The sequence below is a fragment of the Muscardinus avellanarius genome, assembly GCF_963383645.1.
Source record: "Muscardinus avellanarius genome assembly, chromosome: 13".
Taxonomy (NCBI): Eukaryota; Metazoa; Chordata; class Mammalia; order Rodentia; family Gliridae; genus Muscardinus; species Muscardinus avellanarius.
The window spans coordinates 26,148,384-26,172,639 of record NC_137799.1 but is presented as its reverse complement, the minus strand read 5'-3'; the positions used below and the strand labels follow the sequence as shown (position 1 = coordinate 26,172,639).

The 24,256-nt window shown below is 45.9% G+C and overlaps 1 protein-coding gene across 1 annotated transcript in view; it reads right to left on the bottom strand.

The window, feature by feature from the left end:
• The window catches only part of PTPN3 (protein tyrosine phosphatase non-receptor type 3), a gene marked incomplete at both ends in the record, with an annotated part of 171,735 nt that extends 147,719 nt beyond the window's left edge, over positions 1 to 24,016 (bottom strand). The window contains one exon of the mRNA XM_080708451.1: positions 23,968 to 24,016. Within this exon, the coding sequence (XP_080564577.1) occupies positions 23,968 to 24,016 (49 nt within the window). The remainder of the gene's footprint in view (positions 1 to 23,967) is intronic.
• Between the last annotated feature and the right edge of the window lie 240 nt (positions 24,017 to 24,256).

Here is a 24,256-nt window from a genome sequence, read left to right as displayed (position 1 = left end):
AGCCAGAGGAAATGAAACCAGAGGAAATGGTTCTGCAAGGCCCGTTCTGTGAGGCCAGCTTTGGCCTACTGAGTGGAAAAAAGTATTGTTCCCATTCAGAAGGTAAAATATCTCTAGAGATTTATTAGAAAACAATGAAATATTCTTAAAAATGCCATTATATAAAGGGAAAGTACAGACCCAAATGCAGATCAAGACTTATGAACAGAAATGAATCATTATCACACTGCTGCTGATTGCTAGAAATATCAAACAGGGTGAGGTGGTGCACACCTGTAATCCTAGTTACTTGGGAGGCTGAGACAGGAGGATGGACGGCAAGTTTATGGCCAGCCCCGGCAATTTAGTGAAGTCCTCCGCAACTTAATGAGACCCTGTTTCAAAATAAAAAATAAAATAGGAGGTGTAGCTCAGAGCTAGAGCACCTCTGGGTCCAATCCCTAATACCCTCCTCCCCATACACACACACAAAATGACTGACTGAATGAACATAAAATCATATTCATTGATTTTCTTTTCTTCCCTCCTTCCCTCCCTCCTCCCTTCCTCTCTCTCTGCCTCTCTCTCTCTTTCTCTCTTTTGTACTGTAAGGATGGAATCTAGGGCCTCAGACATGTTAGGCAAGGGCTCTATCACTGAATTATACCCTAGCCCTCTTGTTCACTATTATATACTCAGAATTACTTTGTAAAGAGGTTGTAATGACAGTGGAAAGTGCTAGCAAATTGTTTATATGGAAATTGCAAGACATAAAAGCTGTATTCACAGAACAACTTTGTGAAGAAAAAAAGCACCTTTATGCACATAAAAAATCTAAAAGAAAACATGTTAAAGGCTTAAGAGCAGTTATTTTTAGAAAATGATATGACCCATGATTGTGTGTGTGTGTGTGTGTGTGTGTGTGTGTGTGTGTGGCACTGGGGATTGAACCCAGAGGTATTTTACCTCTATACACCCAGACCTATTTTATTTTTATTTGGAAACAGGGTCTCTTTAGGTTGACGAGAGTCTCCCTACTTGCTGAGACTGTCCTTGAATCTGGTATCCTCCTGTCTCAGCCTCCCAAGTACTGGGATTGCTGGTGTGCGCCACCACATCTAGCCTGTCCAGTTAATTTAATGGTCTACTTTGTATTTTTCAAAGCTTCTACATTATACACACAACACTTCAGATATCATAGAGAAAATTTTTAAAATCCATGTAAATAATACAAACACAAAACATCAGCTTTGTTCCCTGGAGCAGACACATAAAATATACAGGCTAGACCTGTATATCAGGGTGATCACAGGACTGGCCACTGGATTTCATGACTCTCCTATGAGAGAGGAATTGTGTGTGTGTGTGTGTGTGTGTGTGTGTGTGTGTGTGTGTGTGTTACTGGGGATTGAACTCAGGGGCCTTCAACCTCTGAGCTATATCTTCAGCCCTATTTTATTTTGAAATAGGGTCTCGCTATGTTGCTGAGGGCCTCACTAAGTTGCTTAAGCTGGCCTCGAACCTCTGTGATCCTCCTGTCTCAGTCTCCCAAGTATGAGGGTTACAGGCATGTATCGCCATGCCCAGCAGCAGTAAGAGTTCCTGATCTTCACTCCTGACCTATTGAGTTTGAAATCCCAGAAGGTGGAGATGCACAGCCCATTTTATAAAGAAACTCCTGGTAGCTGGGCGAGGTGGCAGACACCTGTAATCTCCATACTTGGGAAGCTAAGACAGCAGGATCATAGGTTGGAGGTTACACTCAGGAACTTGGTGAGATCTCAGCAACCTAGCAAAACCCAGTTTTAGCTGGGCGTGGTGGCGCACGCTTGTAATCCCTGAGTTTGGGAGGCTGAGACAGGAGGATGGCGCAGGTTCGAAGCCAGCCTCAGCTGGCTTAAGAGATGCTGTTTCCAAATAAAATATAAAATAGGTCTGGGAGCGTAGCCTGGAGGTAGAAGGCCCCTGAGTTCCATCCCCAGTACCACCAAAAATAAATAAATAAATAAATAAATAAATAAATAAATAAATAAAATAAGGCTGGGGCTGTAGTTCAGAAATAGAGTACCCCTGGGTTATATCCCCAGTGCTACAAAGATCTATCTATCTATCTATCTATCTATCTATCTATCTATCTATCATCTATCTATATATCAATCCCCTGGTGAGCCTGGTGCAACTGGTCCACGTAAGGACATTTGGAAACCCTTGACCTAGCAACCCGAATCTCTGAAAGGCATGTGGCAGCCAACCACACTTTCTCACTCCTGAGAAGGAAGGACACACACCAACTTAGCTAAACATTATCACACTAATCTCACAGGCTTTTTGAAGAAAGGTTTTTTACTGTGGTAAGTGTTTGCTAGGGATTCCGTCTAAGTCTACATGTCGCTCATCTGTCAGACAGATGTTGGCAACACCTGCCCGCCGAACGCCAGGAGGCCTGGATGAGGGAGGTGTTTGACTGCACTTTAAACCGGAAGCCCCATGCACAGGATTCTTATACTTTCATCATAAGTGTATCACGCAGGGGATTAAGGTAGTTGGTTTATTTTTAGGAAATTAATTAGGGTTTATTTTAAGGCTCTTTGTTCTTCCTCCTAAACAAGGGAGTGGCAGGGCTTGAAAACCCTGACACAAAATGTTTCAGGGCAGCCGGGCGTGGTGGCGCACGCTTGTAATCCCCGCGCTTGGGAGGCTGAGACAGGAGGATCGTGCAGGTTCGAAGCCAGCCTCAGCTGGCTTAAGAGACCCTGTTTCCAAATAAAATATAAAATAGGTCTGGGAGTGTAGCCCGGAGGTAGAAGGCTCCTGTGTTCCATCCCCAGTACCAAAAAAAAAAAAAAAAAAAAAGTTTCAGGGCAGAAATCCCTGGATGCAGCTCTGGTTCCTTCTCCTGGGTAATTTGTTCCTCAGACCCTGCATGAGCTGGGGCCTGTATCCCTCCATCTTTCCTTCCCTGGTCCCTGTTCTTCCTCTTCCTCCTGCCTTTGAGTGTCAATCCTTCCAAAACACTAGTACAACATGGTGGTCCATTCCCTCCAGAAGTCCTGGCTGAAGCTAGGCACTATGTCTAAAGTGTTTTTTTTTTGTACTAGGCATTGCACTCAAGGAATTTCTACCTCTGAGCTCCACCCCCAGCCCTATTTTATTTTTAATTTTACAGAGTTTCACTAAGTTACTGCACATTGGCCTTGTCTCAGTCTCCCAAGTACTGGGATTATAGGAGTGCACCACCATGCGTGGCTTGGGATGTTCTTAATTCTTGTCCATCCCCACCCACCTGGGTCCTTTCTGCACCTTTGGTGTCTGTTACTGCCTCCCACCATTGGTCAGATGGTATTGACCAGCTCCCGTTTCGATTGCCCCAGGGATGTTTATCCAGACCCCTGTAGATCTTAGTTAAGTACTTACTTAACTAAGTACTTAAGCTCCACCCCCTTTCTCACTGAGTCTAGGTTACTTGAGGGCCGGGGCCTGTCCTTTATCCCTCTGTGGTAGCCCTGAGCATAGCACCGGGTCCGTGTTTGTTGATTGGATATGTGACAGTAAGGTGCTGTGTTTGTGGGTTTAGACTTCTGGCGAGAGAAGGTGGCTCTTAGGAGTGTCCTATGTTTCTCTGATTCTCATGTCCTGATGTTGGTCTTTGTCCTTTTCTCCTCCTCCTTGAAGATAATTAGAAAAACTAAACCTCTATAACTTGATCTCTAGCGGGTTTAGAAGAGTTTGCCTAGGCAGACAGTATATGTAAATGCCATATTTGATGTAAGTGGCTACGTTAAAATATTAATGAAAAATCTCTTCTGGGAGACAGTTCTGGTACCTACTAGACCCCTCCAGATGGGTGTCCTGCAATACTTCAGACTCAGCCACTCTCTAATAGATCAGCTCCATTCCACAGACCTGCTTCTTATCCATCGCAGACATCCATGTGTTTTGCCTTCCCAGAAAACAACCTTCTTCCTCCATTCCATACACACAATGTTTCTCACATCCTTCCAGAGCCCCACTTTCTATTTTTAGACCTCCTTATCTCTCATCAGGCCTCCTGTGAATACTCTCCCTATTGGTCTGCCAGTCTCTCCCAGTACTGAACTTACATGAAGCTCATTGATGGAACAAGTTGGGCCTCTGCATGGAAACGTGCGGAGGCTTCCCACGGCCTGGGTGCTGGAGAGAGCCGACTCCTTAGTCTGCATCAGATTCCATGGTAACAGACCTGATCAGATGCCATCTTTGGGAAAGGGAGTGAGAGCGAGGCAGCTGGAGGCCTTCAGTCAACAAATATTACTTATCCCTAACTGAATGCCATGTCCTGTTCTAGGTTCTGGGGATACAGTGAAGACCTTGATTTCATGGATTTTATACACGAGGAGAAGAAAAGGGGAGCTGCTTTTTAAGATGACCAGGTAAGTAGAGCTCCATCCTGAGAAATTAAGAGTGTGGTTGATTGCACAGTCTATGTTATTGGCTCCATTTCTATCCCTCCCCCTCTCCTGTGTCCACACTCTGCCATGTGACTCTGCCTTTATTTTCTTTGTTTTGTTTTGTTGGTACTGGGGACTGAAGCCAGGGGCATTCTACCTCTGAGCCGCACCCCCCTCCCCAACCTTTTTATTTTTTATTTTGAAACAAGGTCTCACTAAGTTGCTGAGGCTGGCTATGAACCTGCGATCCTCTTGTCTCGGCCTCCCAAATTCTGGGATTATAGGCGCATAATCCACCACGCTTGGATTGCTTTGAGCTTTCTCTTAAAGAACAGAGTGGGGAGTGACGGCACTCAGGAAGAGAGGGAAGGGATGGAAAGTGAGTCAGCTTATGTGGCTGGCAGGGAGCTGTGAGGCCTCCCAGCTACATCTCCTAGGCCCCTGTGTGCCCAGAGCTCAAGCAAGGGATGTGTTTGGAGTGATGTGTGCAGTGATGGTGTTGGAGCCATGAGTATTGGTTTGTTATTTTGCCTCCCCAGAGCTTGCAGAAACACTGAAGAGTCTTCTCCACAGAATGGTTTTTGGAGCCCCAAAGAGGCCCTGATGACATCCAAGAGTTACAGTAACTCCCAGGCAGAGGTTCCCATTCATCTTGGTCACCTCTGTATCGCCAGAAACTCCCACCAGGCCTGGCGTTAGGACATCCTCAGCAATGCTGTATGGATGGATGGATGAAAGAACAAACAAATGAGGTTCCTTGTCCTTTGGGAAGCACAGATGGGGACCCAATATCCAATAGGTCTTTCTCATTACCTGGGGATGATTCTCTCGGTTCAAATTATGACCTGACCAAGTTTAGAATTCCCATCATTCCACACTTCCCAGAGATCCTGGGCTAGCCCTCCCCAGATCACACATTCAAAACTGTGGTTCTCCAACAGTGGTTCCCCAATACTCCTGTGAATTAGAATCATCTGGGGGAATTCCTTTTTTTTTTTTTTGGTGTGTGGTACTGGGGATGAAACCCAGGGACATTCTACCTCCAAGCTACACCCCCCCAGCACTATTTTTCTTATTGTTTATTTGAAACAGGGTTTCACTGAGTTGCAAAGGGCCTCACTAAGTAGCTGAGGTTGTCCTCAAACTGTGATCCTCCTGTCTCAGCCTCCCAGATGCTGGGATTACAAGCGTGCGCCACCACGCCCGGCTGGGGGAACTTCTTGACAATACAGATTCCCCCAGCCCCACAATTAGCTGTTTGGATTTATGAGGCTGGGCCCCAGGAATCTGCTGGTGAAATTAGCTCCCCAAGTGGTTCTGATGCAACGTGGACCACATTTGGGGAAAAGCCCCATGTGCTGGATACCGCTCATCCATCCATCTGCGTGAGTGTTCCACTTCACTCTGCTCCGAGCCCAGGGAAGCTGCCTTCTGTGCCAGCTGGGCTTCTTTGGCATCTCTGGCTTTCATTTGGGGTCAGCCACCGAGAGGCAGTGGCAGGAAGAAGGGAGATGGGCATGGACTCTGTGGGCCCTCCCCAGGCTGGCGCTGGCCAGTGGTTTTATCCTGCCCTCCTGTCTGCTCTCTGGCCGCGGCTCTCCCCAGGTTCCTCCCCAGCTCTGTTCCTTCACCCCCTGGCTTTCCCCATGGCTGAGAGCCTCCAGGTGCTTTACTTTCTTTATTTCCCCTAACCCTGCTCAGACCTCTAAACAATTCTTTCATAGTACGCTCTCCAATTACTTTTTTGAGTGGGCCCTCTGCTTCCTGCCGAGACAGAAAAACAAAAACATTGACTGGAAAGGTCAATAATTCTGGGCCCAGTGCAGATCAGTTCAATTCAATTGAGCAAACATTTACCAAGCGAGGTCCTCTCCGCTGGGCTCTGCGCCAGGAGCCAGGGACAGGAAAGAACTTGAGCCCAGAGCCCACCTGCAGGGAACTCACAGCTTTGTGGGAGGTGGGATGCACAGGGTGCAGGAAGAGGGTGGGGGTACGCTCAGGGGAGCATCGGAAACGTGTGTGTGTGTGTGTGTGTATGTGTGTGTGTATGTGTGTGTATGTGTGTGTATGTGTGTGTGTGTATGTATGTGTGTGTATGTGTGTGTATGTGTGTGTGTATGTGTGTGTGTGTATGTGTGTGTATGTGTGTGTGTATGTGTGTGTGTATGTGTGTGTGTATGTGTGTGTGTATGTGTGTGTATGTGTGTGTGTGTATGTGTGTGTGTATGTATGTGTGTGTATGTGTGTGTGTATGTGTGTATGTGTGTGTATGTGTGTGTGTATGTGTGTATGTGTGTGTGTATGTGTGTGTGTATGTGTGTGTATGTGTGTGTATGTGTGTGTGTATGTGTGTGTGTGTATGTGTGTGTGTATGTGTGTGTATGTGTGTGTATGTGTGTGTGTGTATGTGTGTGTGTATGTGTGTGTGTGTGTGTGTGTGTGTGTCCTATGAGCTGTCAGTGGAGGCAGGTGACCGGCTTCCTAGAGATGGTGACATGGAATTTGGGTGGATAGAGAAAGAAGGACAAAGAGCAGTTCAGGCAGAGACGGGCTGATGAAGCTGTGAGTGGCTGTGCCTGGGGAGGCTGCTCTGGGGGAGGACGAGAGGCTTGGAAGTCTTGTGGCCAAGTCTTAGCCAGAACATGCTTGCCTGGGGCAAAAGTCAGCAGTCCCCCTTCCCCAGCAATCTGTGGCTAGAGCCTCCTACTCTTTTCCAATTGCTGTGATTTGGGCTTCCTTCCTTGGAAAGCCGTCCTCAATTCACCTGTCTACCAAGGCTCCTCTGCCACTCTCCAGGGGTATCATAGAAAAGAAAGAGACTTAGAGCCCTGGGCCCAACAACCATGAGCTTAAGACGGATGAGAGACTCTGGCTAGTATGTGCTACAGACCTCGCATTTTGGATTCATAACTCTGGAAGCTACCTCCACTGACTTTAAAGGAGAATGAGTTTGGCTAATGCCTATTCACCCTTCAAAGGCCATGGAGATTTCAACTCCTTCAGCAGACCTTCCCGACACCCCTAACTAGTGATCGTTCTCTTGAATTAATCATAGTCTCTGGCAATTTGAATGACCACCAGCCCATGTAGCCCACTCGGCTACGAGATTCTCAGGTATGTGGCTCTGACCCATTTGTCTGTTTCTTTCCAAAACTCAGCACTGCTCTTAAGGCATAGTAGGACAGCAGAAATATTTGTTGAGCTGAATTAAAAGGAATTTTTTGCTGCAATCGAAGTAGTGGGAAGAATGGTAATATCATCACCCTGTTGGAGGAAGGAGAAAGCTGTGGCGGAGAGGGGACATATGTCCGTTATTGCACAATCCATAAATCACAAGGCAGAACTGGGACTTGAAATGAACTGAGCCTGTGGATTGGGAGGACCGGGGAATGGGTGTCTGGGCTCCTTACTCACACACGTGCGCACGGGGCGGTGGTGAACCAGTGCTGCTCAGCCAGGAGACTGAAAGTGAGCGCACTCATTGATGGTGCAGATGCCCTCTGTCTGGGACCGTTGGGAGCATCAGCTCCCTTAAGCCCTGCCCACAGTAGTGTGAGGTTTGTACACATGAACAACACCCATTTTATAGATTGGGATCCAGAGACTTGAAGAAGTACATCTACACTCATGCCAAGAAGAGGCATGATTGTACTCCAGAGCCAGATGTACTTCAGAGCCAGATGTACTCCAGAGCTCACAACTTTTTGTGTGTATGGACTGGGGATGGAACCCAGGGGCATCCTACCTCCAAGCTACACCCCCAGTCTTATTTTATTTCATTATTTTTTCAGTACTGCAGATTGAAGCCGGGGCAGTCTACTTCTGAGATACACCCTCAGCCCTATTTTTCTTCTTTAGTTTGAAACAGGGTCTCATTAAGTTGCAGAGGACCTCACTAAGTAGCTGAGGCTGGCCACGAACCTGCTTGTCTCAACCTCCCAAGTACTGGGAATATAAGTGTGTGCTACTACGCCCAGCTTATTATTAATTTTTAAATTTTTATTATTTATTTATTTATTTATTTAATTTATTTTGGTGGTACTGGGGTTCCTGGAAGCCCTTGTACCTCCAGGCTACACTCCCAGACCTATTTTATATTTTTTTATTTGGAAACAGGGTCTCTTAAGCCAGCGAGGCTAGCTCCGAACCAGCGCCATCCTCCTGTCTCAGCCTCCCAAGCATGGGGATTACAAGCGTGCGCCACCATGCCTGGCCCTATGTTTTATTTTTGAACAGGGTTTCACTAAGTTGATGAGAGTTTCACTAAATTGCTGAAGCTGGCCTTGAACCTTAAATCTCTGTTTCTCAGCCCCCTAAGTACTGAGATTACAGATGTGCACTGCCAAACTGGCCAATCTCGTGTCTTGAACCACTGCTCTTTCCCCTGGGGAACAGACACCAGCTTCAGATTTAGGGAGAAAAAAGATAATACAGCCCCAGGTCAGGTTGATGTGTAAGATGTTTACACAGAAATATGCTTCTACATCATGGCTCCTCTTTTCCTCCCCACTACACACACACACACACACACACACACACACACACACACACACACACACACACACACACACCAAAACAGAACAAGAAAAGGAATGTTTATAGATGCCTGCGCCCTCAGCCCTATTTTATTTTGAAACAAGATGTCATTAGGTGGCTGACAGTCTCGCCAAGTTGCTGAAGCTGTCTTCAAGCCTGCAACCCTCCTGTTTCACCCTCTCAGTTGCTGGGATTACAGGCCGGTGCCACCAAGCCCCGTGAATTGAGTTTTGACAACTTGAGAGCATTACAGAGTATGTTGCCTGGTTCTGGTAAAAAATGCTTGCTCTGCTACAGAGGAGCTGTGTGATCCAGGCGTATTCCTTACCCTATCTGGGCTTCATCTGTTTCTGCATCACCTTCCTTTGAGAGAACTTTCCAGAAAGTGTTTTTCTTTGGGGGAAAAAGTCTGTATGAAGCACAGGTCTCTTAGCGCCCTCTACTGTTCACTGACAGCACTGTCGGTGACCAGTTTTGTGGGTTGAACACCAAGGCAAGGCCGGCTTGTGCCCAAAGAGAGCTACCAAGGGCATCCACAGAAGCCTGCAATTTCCCAAAGGAGAAGTCAGCCCTGTTCATCCCATTAAAGGCTTGGAAGTCCTGTCGGCCCAGCCCACACAGTTTCCATTGTTTTCCTAAGCTCCCAGTTCCCAGGTGCCCTGGCAGCACACCCTCACACGTGGGCAGGTGCAGGCGGCACCTCTGTCATTATGGTTATCACACGGTGTGCTAATTGCCTATTGACACTGCTGTTGTTACTCTCTCTGCCCTGTGCAGAGCACCTGACATGTGGGTCCTCCACTCTCCTGTATTGAATGATGGAGAGGAGAAGGAATGAATGGACCGAAGCAGACGTGGCAATCTGGAGACGGGGTGGGGTGAGGAGGAGCTGGGAGGGGGCTCTGAGTTCGGAAGGAGGGAACTTCAAGTTCAGCAAGGTTCCTGGCTGATCTCCCAGTGGCCGGTGTCTTGTCAACACAGGGGTGTGAGAGGTCAGCGGGCGGGAGGAAGGGGGCAGATGGAGGGCGCTGGGGCTCCGCTCAGGGTGCTGACGGCACAGGTGTGCTGCCTTGTGCAGATGCATCGCGTGGTACACGCGCGCGTGCTGGGATTCGCGCAACTTTATCACGTCACGCTTCAGCCGAGTTCACGTGAGAGGAGCGGTAGACCCTCGAGCCTCATTCCAGGGACACAGGCTGGTTGTGGAGTTTTTTGAAAGTGTTTTCTTCATTTGCTGTCTTAGCATCTACTCTTTTTTTTTTTTTTCTATACCAGGCATTGAACCTAGGGGCGTGCCACCTGTCAGCTACACCCCCCAGCCCTATTTTATTTTTCATTTTAAAACAGAATCTCATTAAGTTGCGAAGGACCTCGCTAAGTTGCTGAGGCTGGCCTGGAACCTGCGATTCTGCTGTCTCAGCCCAAGTACTGGGATTACAGTCGTGTTGCCACCACGCCCGGCTAGCACCTACTCTTTGATTGCTCACACTATAATAATTGATCTACTGTGGTCAGACACACTAGACTTTGTTTTTATACTTGAAATCTGATTATTCTTTCTTTTCTTCTCTCTGTCTCTGTCTCTCTCTGTTTCGCTCTGTCTTATAGTTATGGGGATTGAAACCAGAGGCAGGCTGCCTTCAAGTTATACCCCAGCCCTATTATTATTATTATTATTATTATTATTATTATTATTATTATTTTATTTGGAAACAGGGTCTTGCTAAGTTGCTGAGAACCTTGCTAAGTTTCTGAGGCTGTCCTTGAATCCACGATCCTCCTGTCTCAGCCACCCAAGTACCCGGATTACAGGCATGTGCCACCATGCTGGGCTCTCTTTTTCTTGAAATACTACTCTTCCTTGGTTTCTCGATCCTCTTTGCAGGGGTCTCTCTCAAATAACAACCATCCCTTGAAGTTCTGAGAGCTCAGCGCTAGGTCTGCCCTGTTTCTAACCCTGTAGATTCATCCTGGACAATCTCATCCCCTCTCCTGGCCAGCCCTGTTCTGGTGACTCCAGAATCCATACCTGGGGGCTGGGGATGATCTGTCCAGCTGCTCCCTTGACACCCCGCCTGGAACAACTCGGTGATAATTCCACTCAACATGTTCCAGGCTGGACTCTTCCCAAAGTTCTCCTGGTTCCTCATTCAGTGGCCCTGTCACCTCCCGGAGGCTGAGTTAAGGTCCGTGCTCTAGACTATATTGGTTTTTTTTTTTTTTTTTGTGGTACTGGGGGTGGAACCCAGAAGCTTTCTACCTCCGGGCTATACTCCCAGACCTTTTTTATATTTTATTTGGAAACAGGGTCTCACTAAGTTGCTGAGAGCCTCACTAAGTAGCTGAGGCTGGCTTCGAACCTGTGTGATCCTCCTGTCTCAGCCTCCCAAGCGCGGGGAATTACAAGAGTGCGCCACCACGCCCGGCTGGAGACTATATTGTTTTGCAAATACTCCCTCTCTCCTTGTTACAGTGTCTGGAAGGACATATATTTCCGCACCCCACTGACTCTGGGAGTGTCCATAGGTCTTGCTCTGAACAAGAGATGGCTACGTGGCACCCTGGTAGAGGCTCTGGTGGCACTGTGTGGAGGGGCAGCCGCACCTCCTTTGTCCCTATCCACCTGCCATCCAACAAGAGAAGAGCAGGCTGCAGGGGCTGTGGGAGGCTGCTGTACCCGCAGCCTAGATCCCCAAATAGGAGATGTGTGGGGCAGACCTGAACTTGACCGTAGGCTGGAGCCAAGTGCCGCCAAGCTAGGCTGAGCCCCGCTGACCCACTGACCCATGAGCAGGAAATGCATGTTTGCTCTTGTAAGCCACTGAGACTTCGGTACTTTCCACCCCTTACTGCCCTCACCCGCTGAGACCTGTCCATTTTGCTTTCTGTATCTGGTGTGTGTGTGTGTGTGTGTGTGTGTGTGTGTGTGTGTGTGTGTTGCTAGAGGTTAAAACCAGGGCCATTCTACCTCTTAGCTGCCCCCTCAGCCCTTTTTAATTTTATTTTATTTTTGAAACAGGGTCTTGCCGGGCATAGTGGTATACGCTTGTAATCCCAGTACTTGGGAGGCTCAGACAGGAGGATCACAGGTTTGCAGCCGGTCTCAGCTACTTAGTGAGCCCTCTGCAACTTAGTGAGACCATTTCAAAATAAAGAATGAAAAACAGGGCTAGGGGCGTAGCTTGGAGGTGGGATGGTCCCGGGTTCAATCCCCAGTACTGCAAAAAAGAAAAAAAGAAAAGAAAAAGAAAAGAAAAACTAGGGTCTCACCAGGTTGACACGAGTCTCACTAAATTGCTGAGGTTGGTCTTGAACCTGCCAGCCTCCTGCCTCAGCCTCCCAAGCACTGGCATTGCAGGTGTGCACCACCACGCCTGGCTCTGTATCTGCCTTGGTTCTGCCAGCTCTCTCGTTCCCTTAGTGCAGGTGTTTCTCCTGGAGCAGGTATTTTTTCTTCTCCTGCTTCAACTCCTGCAACTCTCCTTCCTGGCTGCCTGGCATTCCATCTGGTCTCTTCTGATCTAATCTGTGGACTGTAGCAAAAGTGATCTTTCTAGAATCCAAGTCTGTCCTGCTCGCTTCTGGAGAAGTGTCCGGAGGTGCTGATGCCCTCGACCCCGGGGCCATGTCCACACCTCTGTTCTTTTCTCGCCGCTTCTCTTCCGCATTCTGCCTTCGGGAACCTCGGCCAGCGTCTTCTCAGCCTCAGGCTCTTTCTCGCTCAGGTCTTTCGAGAGGCCTTTCCTTTTACCTAGAACACGGCCGGCCTCCCTTGCCCATCCTCATGGGGTCACACCCCTTATCCCTAGGAGTCAGGTGAGGAATGGTTCCCTGGGGGTCGCCTCCTCGCATTCCCCCTGGCCCTGGTCTGGGTGAGGTCCCTTTCTACATGTTTCTGTGGCATCCTGTGCTTCTATCAAAACTCTTAGCACACCCTTCTCCAGCTCTAACTTTCCCACCAGATCTGTGCTCCCACGAGAGCAGGGTGTCTAGCTTGTTGTACTTTATATTTCCAGGGCTTGAATAGGGCCCTATGCCTGTTCTTGGAACCAAAACCCATTTGTTAGCTAGGCAGGGCGGTTCAGGCCTCTAATCTCAGTACTTGGGAAGGCTGAGACAGGAGGATCGCAGGTTTGAGGATAGCAAGATAGAGAGATCGCAGCAACTCAGTGAGACTCTGTTTCAAAACAAAAGGTAAAAGGGCCGGGGGTGTAGCTCAGAGGTAGAATGCCCCTGGATTCTCCAGCACCACACACACGCACAAAAATGCACACGCACACACATACAAACAACCCCACTCTTTGTTGAATGACTAGTATGTGGAAATAGTATGAATATGCTAAACAATGCCAGAGGGAAGTGCAGACCACAGGAGGGACCCAGAGAGCGTCTAGTCTTATTCCCTAATTGTACGGACGGACAAACTGAGGCTCAGGGAGGTCGTGTCTAGACCAAGGTCCTAGAACCCATCCATGGCAGAGCTGGTACAGGGAGTTCTAATGGGATCTTCTGAGCTTGGCTTGCTGTCTAACCTGTCTACGGAATAGAGGACTCTTAGGTTTTGATACTCGGGGTGTGGTCTGCAGACCGACAGCATCGGCAGCCCCTGGGGGTTGGTGAGGCTCTCAAGCCTTGCCCTTCAATCTCGGTGAAGAATTGACTCCAGGTGAGCTGAGCTGACTTGGCAAATGAAAAGGCCTCAAACACAAGGAAGCTTCCAGAGAGCCCAGCTGATCAGCAAGCCTGACACTGCAAATGTCCAACCTTGTAGCTATTAAATGAAGAAATATATATATATATATATTTGTGGTACTGGGGGTGGAACCCAGAGGCTTTCTACTTCCGGGCTATACTCCCAGACCTATTTTATATTTTATTTGTAAACAGGGTCTCACTAAGTCGCTGAGAGCCTCACTCAGTAGCTGGGGCTGGCTTTAAACCTGTGCGATCCTCCTGTCTCAGCCTCCCAAGCGTGCGCCACCGCGCCCGGCTAAATGAAGAATATATTTGTTTGAATGGTGTATTTGTTTATACAAATGATTCCACCTATGCCGGAGGTGGTGGTGAAAGTGGAGGATGTGTGTGCACCCCACTCGGGTGCCGTGCAGTGGTGCAGCCTGTTTGGCAAACCCCGCGGCAGTACATAGAACAGCTGTGGAGTTGTTTATCCCTCTGGCCCAAGGCCTGCCCCTCGTGGGAAATAATCTAAAGAGATCATTCAACGGAAGAGAAAAGTTATATGCACGAAGATGTTTATTACAGCAGCTGAAAGTGGAGACGATGGAAAGGAATGGCTGGACCCTCAGCAACTTGGTGAGACCCCGTGTCAACATAACAAGTTAAAAATACAAAAAAGGCTGAGGGTGTATCCCGCAGGTAGAATGCCCCTGGGTTTAATCCTGAGGGTCAAAAACAAACAAACAAATGAACAAACAAGCAAAAATCATTGATAGTTAAGAATATGGCCTCTTAGCCGGACATGGCGGCACATTCTTGTAATCCCAGTACGTGGGAGGCTGAGACGGGAGGATTTCAGGTTCATGGCCAGCCTCAGCTACTTAGTGAGACCCTGTTTCAAAATAAAGAATAAAAAATAGGGCTGGCGGTGTAGCTTGGAGGTAGAAATGCCCCTGGGTTCCATCCCCAGTACAAAAAAAAAAGTCTAGGACATTTTTTAAGTGAACATTGACAAGTCTATTGTAAATTTATATGAGAGCTGACAGCCTAGAATAGTGAATGCAATACTGAAAGCTCCCAGTACTAGACGCCAACTTATTACAGAGCCACAATAATAAAGGCAGAGAGACCACTGGAATAGAATAGTAGACTCAGCAATAGCCTCATCTATGTAAGGTCACTCGATTTAGGACAAACGTGCTACAACAAGTCAGCAGAGAGATTTTTCAGTAAACTGTAATTAGATAGCCACAAGAGGCCGGGCGTGGTGGCGCATGCTTGTAATCCCCGCGCTTGGGAGGCTGAGACAGGAGGATCACACAGGTTCGAAGCCAGCCTCAGCTACTTAGTGAGGCTCTCAGCAACTTAGTGAGACCCTGTCTCCAAATAAAGAATAAAATAGGTCTGGGAGTATAGCCTGGAGGTAGAAAGCCTCTGGGTTCCACCCCCAGTACCATACACACACAAAAATATCCACAAGAAAGGAAAAAAGAAAAAGAAACTGGGTCATTTACACCATACACAAAAAGTTCATCATGGACCACAGATACAGAAGTAAAAGAAAAATTATAATAAAGGAAACATTAGGCTATCTCATGTTCTTGGTGCGAGTAATAGTTTTTGTTTGTTTGTTTTTTGGTACCAGGGATTTAACTCAAGGACATTCTACATATGAGCTACACTCTTTTTATTTTTTATTTTCAAACAGGGTCTCACGAAGTTACTGAGACTGGCCTCAAATCTGCCATCCTTCTGTCTCAGCCTCCCAAAAGCTCTGGGATTATATGCATGCACTACCATGCCTGGCCTGAGTGTATTCTTTATTTTGATTTAGATGGTGATATCTAGGATATATACAATATAAACAATCAACCAATTGTGCTTTCATTGTTGGTACAATTTATATATGTTATACTTAAAAAATTCAAATCTATGTATGTGTCTGTTTCTAACAGTCTCTTCTCCCTCCTCTTTTCTTCTCATTATTTCTTCTTTTTCTTCCTTGTGTGTCTGACTCTAGACTGTCTGAGAGTGTTAGTCATATTTATTTTATTTTTTTGCTGGTCTGGGCATGTAACCTAGGACCATTTGACCTCCGAGCTATATCCCCTGCTCTATTTTTTAATCTTTATTTTGAAACAAGGTCTCACTAAGTTGTAGAGGGCCTCACTAAGTAGCTGAGGCGGTTTGTGAATCGCGATCCTCCAGTCTAGCCTCCCGGATGCTGGGATTACATGTGTATGCCACCACACCTGAGTCTAGTCATAATATTTTAACACCTTTTTGTTGAATTAATTCTACTTCCTTGTGTACTATTTTTCTACACCCAAGCCCTATTTTATTATTTATTTATTTTGCGGGTCTGGGATGGAACCCAGGGGCATTCGACCTCCTCACTACACCCCCTGCCCTACTTTTTATTTTTATTTTGAAACAGGGTCTCACTAAGTTGTGGAGGGCCTCACTAAGTAGCTGAGGCTGTCCCTGAACCATGATCTTCTGTTCTCAGCCTCCTGAATGCTGGGATTACAAGTGTGCTCCACCACGCTCGGTTGCATTTTTTTTTATTTTTTGAAACAGGACCTCTCTAAGTTGCTGAGGCTGTCCTTGAACCGGGAGCCCTCCCGTCTCAGAGTTATAGGCGAGCACCACCACACCCAGCCAGAATCTTGCAAAACTGAAACTCTGTACCTATTAACAATTCCCCACCCTGTCTATTTTTCAAAAGTGTATGCTTTAGTTACTACATGGAATTTGGGGGAGAATTTGAGGTCAGTAGATGCATGTGTTCTATATGTCATCTTCTTTTTTTTTTTTTTTTTGGTCTTACTATGATAAAATATATATAACATAAAATTGACCATTTTATAGTAATAGTGTTAAATTACTATAGTGGGTTATAGTTCAGTGGCATTAAGTACATTCATCCTGTTGTGGAACCATCACCACTAACCACTATCCAGCTCCAGAATATTCTCATCATCCCAAAGGAAACTTCTGAACTTTTGTGCCCAGTAAAGCACATCTCCCCAGCCTCCGTCCCTGGCAACCATTCCAGTTTCTGTCTCTATGAATTTGGCCACTTCGAGTACCTCATATGTATGGAACCGTCATTAGGTGTCCTTTTGTGTCTGGCTGATCTCACTTGGTTTCATGTTTTTGAGATTCCTCCGTGGTGTAGCATATGTTCAAGTTTGAATATCATTTCATTGTATATATTTTGCTTAGGGACCCATCTGTCAATGGACACTTGGGTTGTTTCCACATATGGAATCTTGTGCGCAATGCTGCTATGAATATGGGTGTACAAACATGTCTTCCTGTCCCTACTTTCAGTTCTTTTGGGGACACAGACAGAAGTGTAATTGCCGGATCATCTAGCACTTCTGTTTTTTTTTTTTTTTGTATTGTTTCATTGCAGCTGCACCATTTACATCCCTACTCGTGTGCACAAGAGTTCCAATTTCTCCATATCCTTTGTCAACAATTGTTATTTTTCTTAAACAACAGCCAACCCAGTGAGCGAGGAGTGGCATCTCACTGGGGTTTTCATTTGCTTTTCCTTAATGCTTAGTGACGTTGACCATCTTTTCATGTGCCTTTGTGTCTCTTCTTTGGAGAAATGTCTATGTTAGTGCTTTGCCCATTTTTAAATCAGGTTGTTTTCAGATGCTCTATTTTAGGGATTCTCTATATATTCTTCAAATTATTGCTTTATATATGTATTTGCAAATATTTTCCTTCATCCTGTGAGTTCTTTTTCTTTACTCTGTTGTAGTGTCTTTTGATGCATACATCAAGTTTTTCGTGTGTGTGTGTGTGTGTGTGTGTGTGTGTGTGTGTGTGCTCAAAGTCTTGGGTTAGATTCTGCCTCTGTCGTAACTAGCTAGGTGGCTTTGGGTGGATTCCATAACCTCTTTAAGCTTTGGTTTTTACTTTTCTTTTCTTGGCTTCATGTTTCCAAGATTTATCCATGGTGTAGCATATGTTTAAAGTTACAATACTATTTGAGGTTTTGTTGTGAGGAAGATAGTGTTTGTAAATGTCTGGCTCTTAGAAGCCCAAACCTCTAATTACTGATTCCTTTGTGTGTGCCTGGGTTGCATCTCTCTGCTTGGCCCGTAGCCTGAGAGCATCTTCTGAGTCCAGCCTGGCGCATCTGGGTTTCTGGATTTCAACCCCTGATCCTGAGGCTGGCACCTGCTCGGACCTCAGAAGGCATTTGTTTAGTGAATAACTTGGCAGACAAAAATTTCCCCCATGGTCTGCCTGAATAGCATGTCCTTGTGGTGGTGTATATTTGGAGTTGAGAGTCTCTAAACTCATTTGAAATGAATTCTTGCTCTTTGAATGTAGAGTTTTCTCTCAGCATTCGTGGAAGATTGATTCTAGGACCTTCCATGGACATGAATATCTGTGGATATTCAAGTTGTTCATGTACAGAGATGTAAGTATTTTCATATAACCCATGCAATCCTCCTTAAGCCATCTCTATATTACTTATAATAATACCTGATGCAATGTAAATGCTACATAAATAACTGCTACCCCGTACTGTTAAAGGAATTATGACAAGAAAACAAGATACGCACGTGTTCAATCCAGATTGGGGGGACTGCTTCTGACCCTGGCAGTTAGCAGATAACCTGTTTAATTTTTCCTTCTCTGTTCACTCTCTGTTAATAAATGTTTTTATTTGTTTGCTGATAAAAGGAACCTGGCACCTATGGATCTGCATAAGAACTGACTCAAGGAAGACTTAGACATGAACCTTCTGATAAATATGACAAAAAGACTTTGATCTATGGATCTGAATAAGAACTGACTCAGCAAAACTTAAACATGAACCACATCCCCCCTTCTGTGGTACAGGGGATTGAATCCAGAGGCATTCTACCTCCAGATTATACCTCTGGCTGTATTTTCTCTCTTATTTGGAAACAGGGTCTCACTAAGTTGTCCAGGCTGGCTTTGAACCTGCGATTCCCCTGTCTCAGCCTCCCGAGTACTGGGATACAAGTGTGTGCACCATACACCACTTCACACCACTATACACCACTATACACCGCTTCAATTGCATCTCTTCTGATAAGACACCAGCAAGACCCTGAAGAGCTAACTCTTAAAAGGAACTTGATGCCTTTGTTCAGAGGGAATCCAGGATTTTTTCCCCCCCGAGTGCTTAGGTTCACTGATATCTCTAATTCACTAGCAAAACAATAGATTTCTTTGTTCTTCTTCCAAAAAGCTCGTCCCAATTATTTGATTCAGCAAACTGGGACAAAAACTGGGATTCAGCTACACAAATATAATATTTTTGAATATTTTCTAACTATGGCTGGTTTAATTTGCAGACGCAGAGCCCGGGGATTCAAAACCAATGAACCTGAGTACGGCGAGCCATGGGTGAGGAGTGTGTGGGTATGGAGGGCCACCTGCATTTCTTTCCACAGTAAGGATGCCCAAATTTTCCCCTTTCTTCATTGCTGCTGTTAATTTTTGCTTTCCAAATAAAACTACTCCTACATCTAAGAAGAAATTTGGGGAGAACTTTTGGTGCAGGTGAGAGCTGGGTGTTAGCACTGAAAGTCCCGGAAAGCCCTGGGTCCTGGGATTTCCTCAGACAGGGTGGAGACTCTAGAATGTCACTGTGAGGCTGACCGGCAGATCCACCCGTCTGAAGTTTGACCTGATAGGTTCCATAAGGTTCTGATAGGTCACATTGCATGTAATACTTAAATAAATATGGAGAAGATCAGATTTTTAACCTGTACACAAAGTAATCCAATTGGCTACCTTAACAAAGTCCCAGTGTATAGTATTCTTGATGTGCTAGTGTGGCCAAAATTGAAACAGATAAAGTATTAATTTGGGGTCATAGCTCTTTTTCTGTGTGTATGGTACTGGGGATTAAACCCAGAAGCATTCTGCTTCAAAGCTACACTCTCAAGCTTATTTTATTGTAGTTTTTGGTATTGGGGGCATTCTACCTCTGAGCTACACCCATCCCTCCAGCCTTTCTTCTTCTTCTTTTTTATTGAAACTCGGAACCTGTGAATTTGTAAACCTCCTGTCTCAGCCTCCCAAGTACTGGGATTACAAGCATATGCCAACACGCCCTTTTATTCTGTTTTGAAACAGGGTCTCACTGAGTTGCAAAGGGCCTCACTAAGTAGCTGAGGCTGGCCTTGAACTGTGATCCTCCTGTTGTAATCCTGTTGTAATCCCAGCCTCCCAAATGCTGGGATTACAAGCGTGCACCACCACACCTGGCTTCACAGCTCCTTTTCTAAACCTATTTTTGGGCTGTAATTTGCTCTCATCAAAAATGGGTTTGCTTCTTTGGTGAAGTTATTTGTTCAAGGACAAGTCTTTATGAGTAATCTTCACAGGAAGAGGAAGTAGGTTAATTTTACCTTAAAAAAATATGTTAGATGTTGAAGCTGGTAGGATGTGTAAAAAGACGGGCTTCTGCTGTTTTAAAAATTAACTTTAAGCAGGGCGTGGTGGCACACGCTTGTAATCCCAGCATTCGGGAGACTGAGACCAGAGGTTTGCGGTCTGTGGACAGACTCAGCTACTTAGTGAGGTTCTCTGCAACTTAGTGAGACCCTGTTTCAAATATAAAGAATAAAAAATATGGCAGGGGGTGTAACTGGGAGGTACACCCTGGGTTACATCTCTAGACCCGCAAGAAAAAAATAATTTTAAGAGAGTTGTGGCTACTGAACTAAGATAATTGTTTTTTTTTTAATCTCCATTAATATATCTGAGTTCAATTTCCCTCTCCCTCTCCCTCTCCCTCTCTCTCTCTCTCTCTCTCTCTCTCTCTCTCTCTCTCTCTCTCTCTCTGTTACTGGGGATTGAACCCAGGAGCATTCTACCTCTGAGCTACACCTCTAGCTCTATTTTATTTATTTTTTATTTGGAAACAGAGTCTCACTAAGTTGCAGAGGGCCTTACAAGGTTGCTGAGGCTGGCTGCAAACCTGTGATGGTCCTGTCTCAGCCTCCCGAGTGCTGGGATTACAAGCATGCACCACCTCACCTGGCTCAGAGTTCAAATTTGATAGAAGATAATACTAATGATGTCAATGGACAGTGATCAGGCAGCTTTCTTCCTTTCTTTCCTTCTTTCTTTCTTCTTTCTTTCATGCTGGGGAAGAACCTAGGGGCATTCTACCTCCAAGCTACACCACAGCCCTTTTTATTTCTTATTTTGAAACAGGGTCTCACTAAGTTGCTGAGGGTGGCCTCAAACATAAGATTCTCCTATCTCACTCAGCCTCCCAAGGTCTAGAATTACAGGTACACACCACCATGCCCCGCCGCAGATGCTTTATATCTGGTACCTTCTCTATGATCTCTTCCTGAGCCAGCAGATTCCATGTGTTATTTCCATGAGTCCAGAACCTCCCTACTGTTTCCAGCCCTCCACTCAAAAGCCCAGTCCAAAACGAAGATCTGACCAAGCCACCTCTGCTGGAAGACCCTTGCTGCCTTTCCCAACGCTCTCAGGCATTCTAGTCTCGCAGGAGCTGGTCCTCAGTTGACCCTGTCAGCTGGCTTTCTGGATTCTGCACAACTTCTTTAGGGACCCGCAATTCCCCCATCTCTTCCACTCTGTTTGAAAATTGAGGTGAAATCCACATAACAAAATTGATGGTTTTATTATTTTTCATGTGGGTGCTGGGGATGGAACCCAGGGGCATTCTACCTTTGAGCTACACCCCCAGCCCTATTTTATGTTTTATTTGGAAACAAGATCACACCGAGTTGCTGAGAGCCTTGCTAAGCTGCCAAGGCTCTGGCTTTGAACCTGAAATCTGCCTGTCTCAGCTTCCCAAGTATTGGGATTACAGGCATGCACCACCATGCCGGGCTAAAATTGACCACTTTAAATGAAACACTTCAGTGCCAGTTAGTACATTTGCAATGCCGCTCTCTAATCTCTGCACATTTTCACAGCCTCCAAAGGAAAACCTGTCCCATGAAATAGTCACCCTCTGTTCTCCCACCCTAGCCCCTGGCAATCATCAGTCTGTGTTCTGTCTCTGTAGATCTGCCTATTCTAGAAATTGCATGTAAATGGAGTCATATGATTTGTGAACTTTTGTGTGTGGCTTCTTTCATTTAGTATAATGTTTTCAAATTCCATCCATTTGGTAGCATGTATCAGAGCTTCACTACCTTTCACGACTGAGTAATACTCCCTTGTATGGATATACCACAAATTGTTTATACATTCATCCACGGATGGACATTTGGGTTATTTCTATCATTTGACTGTTGTGAACAGTACATGTATGTCCATATACTTGTCTATTTTTCTATTCTATTTGGTATATTGTGTATTCATACATTTGCTGGCCCCTATGATAATTCTATGTTAAATATTCTCTGAAACCACTAAATTCCTTTCCTCCCTTTTCTTTTGTGTTCCAGTGATACAGAGCATTCAAGAAATTTTCTGTCATAGTACAATTCTAAAATGCCTTTATCATAACAGATCGTATACATATTTGAGGGCAGGGATCGTGTCTCAAATTTTATATGTGAATCTCCGGTACCTGGCACAGAGCTGCACAAAGAAGATGTTCAATACATGCCTGTGGGATTGGATTGACTGTCCAGGGGTTACACATGGTTTTATTCTCATGGAAGACGTGGAGGATGTGGGAAGGCTTTGAAACTTGAGAGACAACCTAAGTGAGGCCGGGCGTAGATGAGGCATAAGAAAACCCAACCAACTCCTTTGACAAAGGGAAAGGGAAGGCCAGCGTGGTAGAACGAGTTACCCACACACCTAGCTTTTACTGCTGGTTTGTCTTTGGCTAACTCATAATTCTCTGGGAAGCTGAGTCCTTTTCTTTGTCACACAAAAGGCTGAATATTTTTAGTGATATCCTTTTTTTTTTTTTTGTTTAATCAGTGGAAACATTTTTCCCATAGGGAAAAACGTCCCAGGTTTTCTCCTAGAAACTTGCTGGCTCTAGGAGAATGCCCACTGTGGTTGCATTGAGGGAAGAGCGTTAGGATGGTGGGCACATGCAGATGGGGCATGGACCTGGCCTCACCTCCTCTGTCTCTGTCTATCTTGGGATAGGACTCCCATCCCCTGCACAAGCCGAGCCCCTCCCAGTGGCTCTGAGAGGCCCGTGTACTCTACAGATGAAGACAGCATTAGCACACAAAAATACGTAATATAGTAAAAATAGTGTTTTCTTTTTCTTTCTCCTCTAGTAGAAGGAAAGCTTAAGGATTGAATTAGCAACTTAGGGGCTGGGGATGGAGCTCAGTGGTAGAGGGTTTTGTCTACTAGACACAAAGACCCCGCTGGCTTCGGTTCCCAGCATCATAAAATAAATGTGATCGATTAGCAACTTAAACAAGAGAAGAATCAGAGAGTTTTTGAGAAATTACAGTGAGTAGTATCCTCAGCTACAAACCCCTTCTTGTGCCTCTTTCTTTTTCTTTTAAAATCAAAATGGTGAGACGTGGTGAACAGATTTCAGGAGCAGAATTGCCAAACGTTTGTTCTCTCCTAACCAAATGGATTCCTGGCCCGTGAGTGCATTTCCTCTGAGGAGGTTCTGTCCTGGACCAAGCGCGGGCAGGCAGGCCCTGTCTTGCCTCTCAGCTCCTTTGTCTCCCTCTCTGTTTCTGCTGGAATCTCTTGAAAGCGTGACAGTGACAGGCCACCCTCACGTTGCTCTTTCCTCTCTAGTTCTTTGCTGCCAGATTAGTCTGCGAGGTCCAGAGCGAGCCAGGTCCCCCCAAAACCATTCCGGACACACAGCCGGCTTGGGCGAGCCTGGCGGACGCCTCTGTCTCTTCTGCAGTCACCAGGGACTGCGCTTCCCCGGCTCCCGCACCCTGCTTTATTTCCACCGAAGCTCACCCCGGGGGCAATGCTTCTGGAAATACACTGCGTGACCCTCAAAGCCTCTTCTACCTACTCAGGTTGAGAGACAGAAGTTATTTCAGGCAACGAGACCGAAAAATGGCTCAGACCCGACGCCTGAATTAATCAAGGGGACACGTTCTGATCACGAACGCTTCCACTCGCTGTGGTAGACATGCAGCCCGGGCCCTGCCAACCACGTGATTCCTACCCCTCTCACCCTCTTGTTCTCTCTTCTTGAAAATGTACACCTTTTGGTAGTTGAGCCCGAACATATATATATATATATATATATATATATATATATATATATGAATTGTAGTTTTAACGTCCTTCTGATTTGACTTCCTTAACCTTTGGTTTCACTTGGAAATGGATATTAAGTATAAACACGGCCGCCTTTTCAACCTTTCTTGAAACACACACATTCTTTGGGGGGACTCACTGTTTTCCGGAGGATGCCCGCAGGACGCTAATCCCTCTTGCTCCACCATGGTGCTGTGAGACAGAGGATGAACCAGACGCCGTAATCCTTTAAGTGGAGCTTCAGAAATGACTTAGAAAAGCCAAAGTCAGCCTTGCAAACCCTAGAACTTGTCTCAGAAATCTCGCCTCGATCGGCTTCCAAGGCATAATGGAACATGATTGTTTTCCTCTGGGGAAACCTGCGAAACAGGTCTTTGAGCTCCATTTAATGTGTCAGAGTTTTAATTGATTCTTTACCGTGTCTGTCC